Raw genomic sequence first — 13143 nt, forward strand, 5'->3', positions numbered from 1 at the left:
GTGCTATGGCTGCAGCAGCCTGTGTGTGCGCTATGGCTGCAGCAGGCTGTGTGTGTGTGTGTGTGTGTGTGCTACGGCTGCAGCAGGCTGTGTGTGTTTGTGTGTGTTTGTGTGTGTGTGTGTATGTGTGTGTGCTATGGCTGCAGCAGCCTGTGTGTGTGCTATGGCTGCAGCAGGCTGTGTGAATGCTATGGCTGCAGCAAGCTGTGTGTATGTGTGCTACGGCTGCAGCAGGCTGTGTGTGTGTGTGTGTGTGTGTGTGTGCGCTATGGCTGCAGTAGCCTGTGTGTATGTGTGCTATGGCTGCAGCAAGCTCTGTGTGTGTGTGTGTGTGTATGTATGTGTGTGTGTGTATGTGTGCTATGGCTGCAGCAAGCTCTGTGTGTGTGTGTATGTGTGCTATGGCTGCAGCAAGCTGTGTGTGTGTGCGCGCGCGCTATGGCTGCAGCAGCGCGTGTGTGTGTGTGTGTGCGCGCGCGCTATGGCTGCAGCAGGCTGTGTGTGTGTGTGTGTGTGTGTGTGTGCGCTATGTTTGCAGCAAGCGGTGTGTGTGTGTGTGTTAATTATGGCTGCAGCAGGCTGTGTTTGCGTGTGCTATAGCTGCAGCAGGCTGTGTGTGTGTGTGTGTGTGTGTGTATGCTATTGCGTGCCCCTACAGTGACCTTCTATATCACTGTGTGACCTCTATATCACTGTGTGACCTCTATATAACTATGTTTGACCCCTCTCTATATCATTATGTGTGTCCCCTCTCGATATTACTATGTTTGACCTCTATATTACAGTGATCTGGCATTGTTAACAGTGTTTCTGTGTGTATGGTGAATATTTAGTTAGAAACATAGAAGATTGGCAGCAGGAAAAGACCACCTGCTCCATCTAGTCTAGTTCTGAGTTGTTCAGGACATGGAGGCTGGAGACTGGCTGCATCCACTGCACACACAGGAGAAGCTGCTTTATATGTTTCCTTATTCCCTCAGAAGTCGCCCCAGGATCATGTAGGACATTAGGGAGAAGCTGCTGAGCCAGAGTGATAAATAACTCCCCTGGTATATGACTGGCCATTTATGAAGAAGCAGGAGTCGGAGTCGGTCCTGATTAAATTCAGGAGTCGGAGTTGGAGTCGGAGCTGCTGCTTACAGACTCCACAGCCCTGATTTTGGTGGTGCGATTTGAACCCTCAAAGTGAAAATTGAAGATTTACACTGAGAGCAGACAGGCCATCTAGAAACTATTAGGAATGAAATTTTTCATGTACTTCTATAAAAACATTTGCTGTCTTCCAGTAAGTATTAGCTGCTGGAAGTGGCGTATTCTCTCCAGTCTGACAGAGCTCTCTGCTGCCATCTCTTTCCATGGCAGGAACTGTCCACAGTAGTAGCAAATCCCCATAGAAAATCTCACCTGATCTCCAGAATGGGAAAAAATACTACTTCCTGCAGGACATACAGCAGCTGATAAGTACTGGAATACTAGATTTTTTTTAAATAAAAGTTACAAGTCTCTGGCACCAGTTGATTTGATAGGAAAAAAAATGTTTGGTGAACAACCCCTTTAAAAAGGGGTATGCCACCCACTTAAAGTCACAGCACACTACAGTGGTATGCCATCACCTCTGGTACCTGCAGATTGTTGCGGATTGGTGGGAAGGTGTGAGAAATAATTCCACTGTTTGTAAACTATCTCTCTCTCTCGATGGTAAAAAGGCCACACAGCCCCCAATAGATAGCTTTTATACCTACCACACACATGATATAGGACAGGATTGCTCCAGAAGAACCAATAAGTGCCCCTACGATGGTCAGCAGGTTGTTGTTCAGCAGGAAGCCTTCTGCGCACAGAGCCCATCCAGAATAGCTGTTCAGGACTGTTATGACGACTGGCATGTCAGCACCTCCGATGGCAGCGGTGAGGGTGACGCCCTGCGGAAAACACACGAAGGGTTACTGCAAATAATTCTTACTATAATATAAGATTGGCAAGGGTCCAATGCACCCACACTGACCATGCTTTTAGACATGGACGTTCCCAGCATTAGATTGTACTACAACTTCATTCTATTCAAATGAATGGGATTGACCTGTAATACTAGATATAGCCACTACTAAAGAAATGGTGCCCAAGAGCTCCGAGCCCACATGTATCAGTGTATTAGACCAGTGATTTTCAAACAGTGTGCCGCGGCACACTAGTGTACCGCGACACATGGTCAGGTGTGCCACGGGGAAAGTTCCCCAAACTATGGTGCCCCTGTGTTTTGTTCCCTGGCAATGCGCAGCGATCAGTGGCGGATTATAATGTGGGCTGTTGCGTGGTGCGCTGCAGCGGGCCGCAATGCACGCATCCAATCAACGTGTGCGCTACGGCCCGCCGCTGCGTACCATGCTCCCAGTCTCTGCTGATTGGAGGAGCACGTCCGGGCCCTACGGGCGGCTAGTAGGTGAGGCGGACAGCAGCGGCGACCATCTTGGAGGAGGTGAGGAGGAAGGGGGGAGAGAAACCTGGGGATGGGGGAGAGAAGTTTGGTGGAGAGAAGCAGGGGGGAGAGAAGTTTGGTGAAGAGAAGCAGGGGGGAGAGAAGTTTGGTGGAGAGAAGCACAGGAGAGAAGCATGGGGGAGAGAAGCATGGGGGAGAGAAGCACAGGAGAGAAGCATGGGGGAGAGAAGCATAGGAGAGAAGCATGGGGGAGAGAAGCACAGGACAGAAGCATGGGGGAGAGAAGCACAGGACAGAAGCAGGGGGGAGAAGTATGGTGGAGAGAAGCATGGGGAGAGAAGCACAGGAGAGAAGCATGGGGGAGAGAAGCACAGGAGAGAAGCAGGGGGGAGAAGTATGAAGGAGAGAAGCACAGGAAAGAAGCACAGGGGGGAGAAGAAAACAGGCCCAGGTTTCACACTGAGTGAGTATAAATACATTTAGAATCTATATTATTAACTATATGTATAATATGTACTGTTTTAGTGTCATTTTGTGCCATTTTGGTTGGTGGTGTGCCCCAGGATTTTTTAAGTATAAAAAGTGTGCCGCGGCTCAAAAAAGGTTGAAAATCACTGTATTAGACCCATAACCCACAGAATATTTAATGTGTCACACTAGAGGGTGATGCCAGGCCCTCAATAGACTGTATCTTATTCTGTTTTGCAGAGCAGTCATTTCTGACATACCATAACCGCAGACAGAGCAGACACAGAGCCGAGGCAAGTTATGCCAGTGGTGTAGCTTGGGTCCAGCATGTATGGGATCATACCGCCAACACTGGCAGCGAGTAATCCGGCATTCAGAGCATGACGTCCTGGCAGCATCAATGGAGCAGAGTTGAGGATACCTGGTAAAGGAAAGAAACAACAGTGTTACCTGATGAATCAAGATTAAAAAAAATAATAATACACATAATGACATGCAGTAATTCTATAAAAATACAATACTTGTAGAGGGGAGCAAATGAAATATATAAAAATGCAAGATACAAAGTAATAACCCTGCTTATATTAGATTCTCGGACTATGGGGGAGATTTATCAGACATGGTGTAAAGGGAAACTGGCTCAGTTGCCCCTAGCAACCAATCAGATTCCACCTTTTATTTTTTTAAAGAGTCTGTGAGGAATCAAAGGGAAAGGTGGAATCTGATTGGTTGCTAGGGGCAACTGAGCCAGTTTCACTTTACACCATGTTTGATAAATCTCCCCCCATGTCTGCAGACAGAATAGGGTATTTTAAATAGGTACTCCAATTTGGTATAAAAATAACTAAAAGCAGTACATAGATGTAGTACAATATTTTGTATGTATACCTATGTGCTGCTTTTAGTTACCTTTATACCAACTTGGAGTACTAGATAGATAGATAGATAGATAGATAGATAGATAGATTAGTTTAAGAAGTGCAGTTTAAGAAGTGCAGCTTAAGATTGCGCAGCAGAAATCAACCAACAATCCTACCGCAATCTACCACCACCAGAGAGCTCTGGTGGCCGCCTCTCTCACCAAGATAAAAGGGGCCAGGCAATGCAATTCCATCACACCCGACTCCTATCTGCCTTTTTGGAACACAATGGAGAGCTGCTTTGTATGATCAATCCAGCTCATCTGCACTGCTGCAAAACGACAACTTCCATCATAGTTTTGCAGCAGCTGGAAAGCCACAACTTGTGCAGCACTGCTGTATTTCTGTGAATTTGTTAAATACGGGGGAAAAAAAAGGTAAAATCTGTGTTCCCTATTTAAGCAGATGAGAAATCATCCAGAACTGCTGGCAGGAGGAGGATAAAGTGTATTCAGCTTTAATACTTAGCACACATCATCCTAAATGTACAGTGGAAGCCAAGAGGTAATAACCCCGCTCTGCAGGCCGAGCGAAGTCTTTGGGGGGGGAAAGTGTTACTTAATATGATTTGGCAGTGCTGTACGACACAACCCCTGGACAGATATATATATATGAGCTGAGTAAGCCGTTAGAGGCCCCTGATCTGGAAGATGTCTATCTGGTGCTTAATTGATGAGCTTAATACAGGCTGCTATCAAAAGGTTCATGCTGCAGAGCAGCGCTCCTCCTGCCAAGAAAATGTAGCTGGACCAAAAATATTCCGCAAGATCTTGGAACAATTAAGAAAGCCTATTATCGATTATTGTACAGATTACATAACATGCAGGCCTATTTATACAGGGTTCACCGGCCAGTCAGGACAAGGGCAAACGCAATGTCCAATAGCTATATTTGAAGTGAACCAGTCTGGTGACTTCCTGTAAATCCTGACAGGACTCCTAGGAGAGACAGCCAGTCCTGATAAACACACCTACGGGGGACTGACAACTTTTATTCACAGACGTATCTAGATAGATAGGCAGATAGAACTCTCACACAAAGACAGAGGGAAATTATGGAAGTAGTGGGGAATCCGCAGCAGATTCTTTACTCTAAAAGCATTAAAACAATCAAGAATTCACACCAACGCTTGTGGCTCTTCTTTATGACCATGGCCCGCATTCGATCCTTTTATTCTACAACATTAGCTGTTAAGGGAGCCAGCAGGTGCCGTACACTGTACATCAGATTATGGGATGTTGGGTTCAAGCAACAATTGTCTAATGCGTATGGGGGTCTTTATTTACCAGATCTCTTAATAAAATGTTTAAAGGGGGTGGGTAAAAAAAATAAATAAAAAAAACAAATAGCCGCTTCTTTCTTCCAGAAACAGCACCACTAGTATTCAGTTTGTGCGTGCTATTGCAGCTCAGTTCTATTGAATCGAACAGAGTTGTAATACTACAGACAACCTGAGGTAGCGCTGTTTTTATGTTTACTAATACTGGATAACCCCTTTAAAGGTGGATGTCTAGTCAAAGGTATAAACCCAGATACTGTTTAGAGTTAGGGTACGTGCACACTACGGAATTGCGACGGAAAACCAGTCGCGGATTCCACAGCTCACACCCTCTTGCGTCTCTGCCTGTGTCATAAACTCCATTCTATGCAAGGGTGGACTCCGCCATCCGTCTGTCCAAAGAATAAACAGGTTCATTCTTTGGACGGACGGCGGATTCTGCCGGCGCATAGAATGGAGTCTATGACACAGGCGGAGACACGCTTAGCCACCAGATTCCGCAAGCGGGGGCGAGCTGCGGAATCCGTAGTGTGCACGTGCCCTTAGAAAGCACATGAGCAGAAATGTTTTAGCTCTGTACTTGACTCACATGAGTCTTTATTTTCCAAGCTTATTATATTACGTCTATCCCAAACCCCGCTACATCCCAGACGCATTTCTGTGTTGTGACATGGGGTCAAAGCTTATAGCACACTGCAAGTTTGACCCAACAAAATGCCTTCCCTATCCTAGACATGTCTTATCTTGGAAGAGAACAGATGGTAACATTTTTGAAGGCCGCTAGACCAAATTAAAGGCCTTTTTATATAATTTGCACATCCACCATTAGAAAGCAAAGTGTGGGTGGCACAAGTAGTGAAGACAGAGTTGTGTATGGTGCCTGGCATGCAGAATCTACACTGTGCACAAAATACATGTACATGAAAATCACTCCCAGACCTCTGTATAGACGACACCTATAGCACCAGTCATTGTTACCAGGGATCACACAGTACTTCTGCTTCCCAACTTACATCTTACTTTAAAAATCTAAAAGAGGCACTATTGCAAATTTAATTTTTTTTAAAGAAATCAACAGGGGTTGTGATCACAAGCAGTTTTACAATATGCTCCATTTTATTTTAAGTTTTGTATGTTTAAATCAATTTTATACATATGGCCACTAGGTGTCACCCTTCACTGCGATTGTGTAGAGAATCCTGGGGGTGCTAGCATTGTATGGTCAGCTCTTCTGTCACACAGCACTCAAAAGAATAATTTTGTGACAGGTACGCTTTAATGTCTCTTCCATAATATGTGAGTATACAGAATGTTGTGGTGTTCACTCACCTTGAAGTTTTCCATAGGCGATAAGGGAACCACTAAAAGTGACTCCACCAATGTATGTGCCCAGGTACGCCACGATCTTTGTGAGGTTGGCAGCTGGATCGGTGGCAAAGTGTGGGTACTCAATCATGTACTCGGCTACACAGGTGAGGACAGCAGCCAGACCGACTAAACTGTGGAAGGCCGCCACCAGCTGTGGTAGGTCAGAGATCTGGATACGTTTGGCGATTGTCAGACCTGAAAGAGAGAGTCTTTATTTACAACTGTATTTTACAACACGTGGTTTTTCAGATATAGCAAAACTACAACGCCCTTTATAACCTTGGGACAGGGCAGGCGCTGTTTTTGCAAGACAGTAGTGCTTTTTCTAATCCTCATAAATACCCTCTCTATTGGGTACTAGGTGGATACAGGTAAATAGTAGTATATACGTGTTTGCACACCTTTCCTATCCTCTTAAGATACTGGTATAAGATGGTGATGTCTGTACAGTCAGTGCACACCCCTCGCAGCTGCACAACCTGACAATGTGCTCAGCATTCTGGATTATTTGCCATTTGAAGATAAAAGGTCTGTACGGGGATCACGCCATCAAAAGGCCCCACATTCCAGCTCTCTACCCAACAACAAGTCAGCAACATGCCTGGGAGGAAGGGAGGCGTGCGGCAATCGCTTGGAAAAGTTTGCTCCTTCTAAAATAACTCTGTTACTTCAAAGGGGCAAGACAGACAATAAAATAATGTGGATAATGGAGGAGGGGGGGGGGGGTTATAGTGTGCGGGTCTTTTATGTAAACCTGTCAAGATGAATTAATACACGTATGGAAAATGGCTTTATGGATGATCCTGTAACCTTTATAAGAGCACGTCACCCAGAGCAGCGCTCCTAGAGGACATACTGATCAATACTCAATATACTGCATCGCTCCTTACACAGGGCTTACTAATCAATGCTCAACAGAGCAAAGACCCTTACATAGGACTTCCTAGTCAACAAGGCATATAGTGAAGCACTTGTTACATAGGACTTTTTAATCAGTCAAGATAATAATGTGCTCTGGACAACAAAGGAGCCAAACAACAAAAGCATATAGGCTCCAAGAAGTGTGCAGTCACAACATCATGCAAGGACAGGGGTAGTTTAAAGTGGAGGCTCAGAAAAATGCTGCATTTTGGGGGTTTGTTAGCCCTTTAAAAGAGGCTCTGTCTGGTGTTTTGTATGTTGTTGGGAGGAAATGTATCATTAATCTGAGCCTTTTCTCTAACACAAATCATGGCAACAATCTACATCTGCTCCAGAGTAGGTGTAGATTTCTGCCCCTACCGTGTGGCAGTGAATCCAACGGGAGTGTGTGGGGTTTTATTTAAGACTTGCATACAGTATACTGGTCTTGATAAATCCACCCCCCCCCCCCCCCCAATGTTCTTGGGGCAAGCAGTTTCTGATGGTGGCCATTTTGAAAAACATCAACAGGAAGGACAACCATTTTGATATCCAATTTCTGACACAACCAATAAGGCTGCACTTTCTGTTGACTTTTGCAAGAATTGAGAGCATTGGGATAAAGGAAGCACAGAAGTAATGGCTTCCCGTTGAGGTCTGTATGGAAGATGCAGGGAAAAAAAGCCTCTTTAATTTCCTATAAAATAACAGTAAGGGACTTACCAATAGTGCCACCAAGCGCCAGGGCTCCTGACATCTGCGCCAACAATTCAGGGTTTGGCTTCAGTGCCCCGAAAGTGGCAGCAATTCCTCCAGCGACTCCTATCATCCCCAGTGTGTTACCAAGACGGGCAGTGCCCTGAGTGGAGAGGCCGGCCAGAGCGCCGACACAGCACAAACCAGAGCCCAGGTACATCATCTGTAACAAAGCGGCCAACAGAGGGGTTATAAATCCTCTTATACCTCCATATGCTATATACATAGCATCACATCTTGGCAGCTCCCTCGTAAAGACATAATTGCTTCATCTAGTTCAGGAATGGGAAACCTTCGGCCTTCTAGCTGTTGCAAAAATCAGTACTCCCATCATGTCGGGACAGCCAAAGCTAGAGTTCTGCCCAGGCATGGAGGGTTGAAGGTTATCAATCCCTGACCTAGTGCAACCACAGAGCTGGGAGAGAATATATATATTTTTTATTTTATTATTATTTTTTTTAAATATATATAATATTATATATATATATATATATATATATATATATACAAACACTCACCGGCCACTTTATTAGGTACACCATGCTAGTAACTGGTTGGACCCCCTTTTGCCTTCAGAACTGCCTCAATTCTTCGTGGCATAGATACAACAAGGTGCTGGAAGCATTCCTCAGAGATTTTGGTCCATATTGACATGATGGCATCCCACAGTTGCCGCAGATTTGTCGGCTGCACATCCATGATGCGAATCTCCCGTTCCACCACATCCCAAAGATGCTTTATTGGATTGAGATCTGGTGACTGTGGAGGCCATTTGAGTACAGTGAACTCATTGTCATGTTCAAGAAACCAGTCTGAGATGATTCTAGCTTTATGACATGGCGCATTATCCTGCTGAAAGTAGCCATCAGATGTTGGGTACATTGTGGTCATAAAGGGATGGACATGGTCAGCAACAATACTCAGGTAGGCTGTGGCGTTGCAACGATGCTCAATTGGTACCAAGGGGCCCAAAGAGTGCCAAGAAAATATTCCCCACACCATGACACCACCACCACCAGCCTGAACCGTTGATACAAGGCAGGATGGATCCATGCTTTCATGTTGTTGACGCCAAATTCTGACCCTACCATCCGAATGTCGCAGCAGAAATCGAGACTCATCAGACCAGGCAACGTTTTTCCAATCTTCTACTGTCCAATTTCAATGAGCTTGTGCAAATTGTAGCCTCAGTTTCCTGTTCTTAGCTGAAAGGAGTGGCACCCGGTGTGGTCTTCTGCTGCTGTAGCCCATCTGCCTCAAAGTTCGACGTACTATGCGTTCAGAGATGCTCTTCTGCCTACCTTGGTTGTAACGGTTGGCTATTTGAGTCACTGTTGCCTTTCTATCAGCTCGAACCAGTCTGCCCATTCTCCTCTGACCTCTGGCATCAACAAGGCATTTCTGCCCACAGAACTGCCGCTCACTGGATGTTTTTTCTTTTTCGGACCATTCTCTGTAAACCCTAGAGATGGTTGGGCGTGAAAATCCCAGTAGATCAGCAGTTTCTGAAATACTCAGACCAGCCCTTCTGGCACCAACAACCATGCCCCGTTCAAAGGCACTCAAATCACCTTTCTTCTTTCTTCCCCATACTGATGCTCGGTTTGAACTGCAGGAGATTGTCTTGACCATGTCTACATGCACTGAGTTGCCGCCATGTGATTGGCTGATTAGAAATTAAGTAGTAACGTGCAGTTGGACAGGTGTACCTAATAAAGTGGCCGGTGAGTGTGTGTGTGTGTGTGTATGTATATGTGTATATATATATATATATATATATATATATATATATATATATATATATATATATATATATAATGTGTGTATATATATATTTATTTAATTTATTAATATATATACACACACACTATGGGAGAGATTTATCAAACATGGTATAAAGTAAACTGCCTCAGTTGCCCCTAGCAACCAGATTCCACTTTTCATTCCTCACAGATTCTTTGGAAAATGAAAAGTGGAATCTGACTGGTTGGTAGGGGCAACTGGGCCAGTTTCACTTTACACCATATGTTTGATAAATCTCCCCCTATATCTCTACACATCTACACTACGTTACATTCATATATACCCCAACTAGACCACTGCTTTTAGAGCAGAGTGGTGGACTGTATCCTAGACAACGAGCTGTCACCAATGGGAGGAAAAAAGCAGGATGTCAGGAGGAGGAGACAAGTTAGCAGTTACCCATAGCAACCAATCACAGCACAGCTTTCATTTTACCACAGCAGTTTAAACAAATGAAATCCGAGCTCTGATTGGTTGCTATTGGACATAAAAGTTTTTTTGTTTTGTTTTTTAAACACAGATATGAAAAAAAAGCCTGTGTGTAAACATGACATAAGGGCAGGTTCTGACATGGCAGAGCAGCATTTCACCAAAAATCTGCAGCGTTCCTGCATGTGTTATACTTGTGGGTGAGGTTTGGAAAATCTCATCCAGATGTATTGTACTGTAAATTGCTAAACACGGCTTTATGGATTATGTTGTTACTAGAACCATGAAGCCCAAGTCACCCCTAATTCCCAGCTTTAAAGCCTCCTTTTTACTTAATACTTATAAAAAAAATAAAAAAAAAAAAGGAAAAATATAAAAATTGCCCAACCAGCTATTAAATATCATAAACAGAGTAATAGTATTAGGGGTGGTGGATGGCGCCATCTGTACGTGAGCCATCCTGTGTATAAGGTCTATTACATTATTAGATACGTGGACAGCCTCGTATACATGTAGAATAGACAAACCTAAAACTATTCCAAGAGCAGCTGGCTCCTTCCCCTGGCACAGGGGCTAACAAATCCTCTGCAGACTGTATGTAATCCTGTAGGTAATAAAGACATCACTCGGGATGGAGATGCTGGATATAGCTCTGCTGACTAAGAAGTTGGGTTTTCTATTTCTAAGAGGGAATCATTATTTTATGTCTCCAGGACCAATGACTATTTATTTACTAAATGTCAAGGAATTGCATCCACGTCCAACCTGGGCTAACAGCCATGCGGAACATTAGCATGCGGAGAACCATCCCCCTTTGGATTGTAGGTACAGACCAAGAGGCGGTATGGCAGCATTACAGGTTTACATGTACGAAATTTAAATCACAAGTGACCCCCCCTAAACCCGGGATGAGGGAACCTTCGGCCCTCCAGCTGTTGCAAAACTAAAGCTTAAGCTTTGGCTATCCAGGCATGATGACAATTGTAGTTTTGCAACAGCTGGAGGGCTGAAAGTTCCCCATCCCTGCCCTAAACAAATCACCCAGACTGCCTTTTGTTGCTTCATCTATGATGGAGTAGATGGGCACCTTTAAAGGAGAAGTCCGGTAAAAAATTTTATTGCCCCCCAAAAGTTATACAAATCACCAATATACACTTATTACGGAAATTGCTTATAAAGTTCTTTTTTATTCCTGCACTTACTACTGAATCAAGGCTTCACTTCCTGGATAGCATGATGATGTCACAACCCAACTCCCGACTCGGGCTGTGGCTGCTGGAGAGGATGGCAGAGGGATGCTCAGTGTCCCTTCAGTGCCCTGTGTGCCATCATCCTCTCCAGCAGCCACAGCCAGCACAGCTCTGGGAGTCGGGTCATTACATCACCATGTTATCCAGGAAGTGACATCACCATGTTATCCAGGAAGTGACATCACCATGTTATCCAGGAAGTGACATCACCATGTTATCCAGGAAGTGAATTCTTGATGCAGTAGTACAGGGAAGAAAGCCCTTTATGTGCATTTCCTGTAATAAGTGTATATTGGGGATTTGTATAACTTTTTTTGGGGGGGGGTATACAATAACTTAATAAGAACTTTGGCCGAACTTCTCCTTTAGGGTGCGTTCACACCTACCGGACCCGCAGCGGATTTTCATGCAAAATCAGCTGCAGATCCTGTACTGTGAAGCTCAATGGGTCCCATACAGGCAGCGTGCATGCATGGGACCCGGCCCCTTTAACCCCTGCGCCGCCGCCGGCCGCAGCTTACAGCCCAGGCCCTCTTAAACCCCCGCACGCTGAGCCGCCGAACACCCCCCCCCCCGCCGGCACGATCGCCGCCCCGCAGCCCCCAACATACATCACCTGCTCGGGCCGTGGCTGTGTGATGTGGGAGCATCACACAGCCACGGCCCGAGCAGGTGATGTACGCTCAGGGCCGGGGCTGCGATCGGGCGTGCGGGGGGGCGCTGATGCGGCGATTGGGCGTGCGGGTGTTTAAGGGGGCCGGGGCTGCAAGCTGCGGGCGGCCAGCGGCGGCGCAGGGGTTAAAGGGGCCGGGTCCCATGCAGGCAGCGGATCCGTTGCCTATATGGGACCCATTGAGCTTCATAGTACAGGATCCGCAGCTGATTTCGCTGCAAACTCGCAGCATGAAAATCCGCTGTGGATCCTGTAGGTGTGAACGCACTCTTAAGGTTCAACTAAAAAATACAATTCACAGACTTTAACACCAGGAACCTCCTCACCTGCTCAATGTTGTATCCACTGTTCAGTGCAGCGGCATAGCCACCGACAAACACCCCACCGGGGAGCAGGTACAGGTAGTTGTACTCTGGAGGATCAGTAGGACGCTTGAACATATCCAACATTCTCTGTGTCACCAGAAAACCACCTGCAGAAAGAAGGCCGAAAATCAGAAGTGTAAATGCGGCCAAACACATCAACTCACTAACCATCTTATGGGTACTGGATGTGGCACCTTTCCTATAGTGGTACTGGGGAAGAGATTGACCAGGCAGTTGGATTTTAACATGTTTAAAGTGTGCCTGTCACTTTAAGAAAAACTTTTGACACATCCTAGAAGTGTCAAAAGTATTGAAGGCCTTTTACACAGGTTGATCATCAACAGAGCATTGCTAGAAACACTCCTGAGGCCGATAATCGGCCTGTGTAAAAGTGTCAGCGATCAGCCGCGTAGTGAGAAATCGCCCGATCCTCGGCCAATCACCTCTTTTGTGTGGCGCTTAAACATGATCACTTCCGTAGATGGCCCACCCCAT

General features: G+C 45.5%; 1 protein-coding gene across 1 annotated transcript in view; it reads right to left on the bottom strand.

Annotated features, from left to right (window-relative positions):
* The window catches only part of NNT (nicotinamide nucleotide transhydrogenase), a 73270-nt gene that overhangs the window by 21339 nt on the left and 38788 nt on the right, over window positions 1-13143 (bottom strand). Inside the window, exons 13-17 of the mRNA XM_069963051.1 lie at window positions 12610-12755; window positions 8096-8291; window positions 6434-6667; window positions 3166-3326; window positions 1743-1922 (exon numbers count right to left, since the gene is read on the bottom strand). Of these exons, the coding sequence (XP_069819152.1) occupies window positions 1743-1922; window positions 3166-3326; window positions 6434-6667; window positions 8096-8291; window positions 12610-12755 (917 nt within the window). The remainder of the gene's footprint in view (window positions 1-1742; window positions 1923-3165; window positions 3327-6433; window positions 6668-8095; window positions 8292-12609; window positions 12756-13143) is intronic.

This window comes from Dendropsophus ebraccatus, chromosome 3 (assembly GCF_027789765.1).
Source record: "Dendropsophus ebraccatus isolate aDenEbr1 chromosome 3, aDenEbr1.pat, whole genome shotgun sequence".
Classification (NCBI taxonomy): domain Eukaryota; kingdom Metazoa; phylum Chordata; class Amphibia; order Anura; family Hylidae; genus Dendropsophus; species Dendropsophus ebraccatus.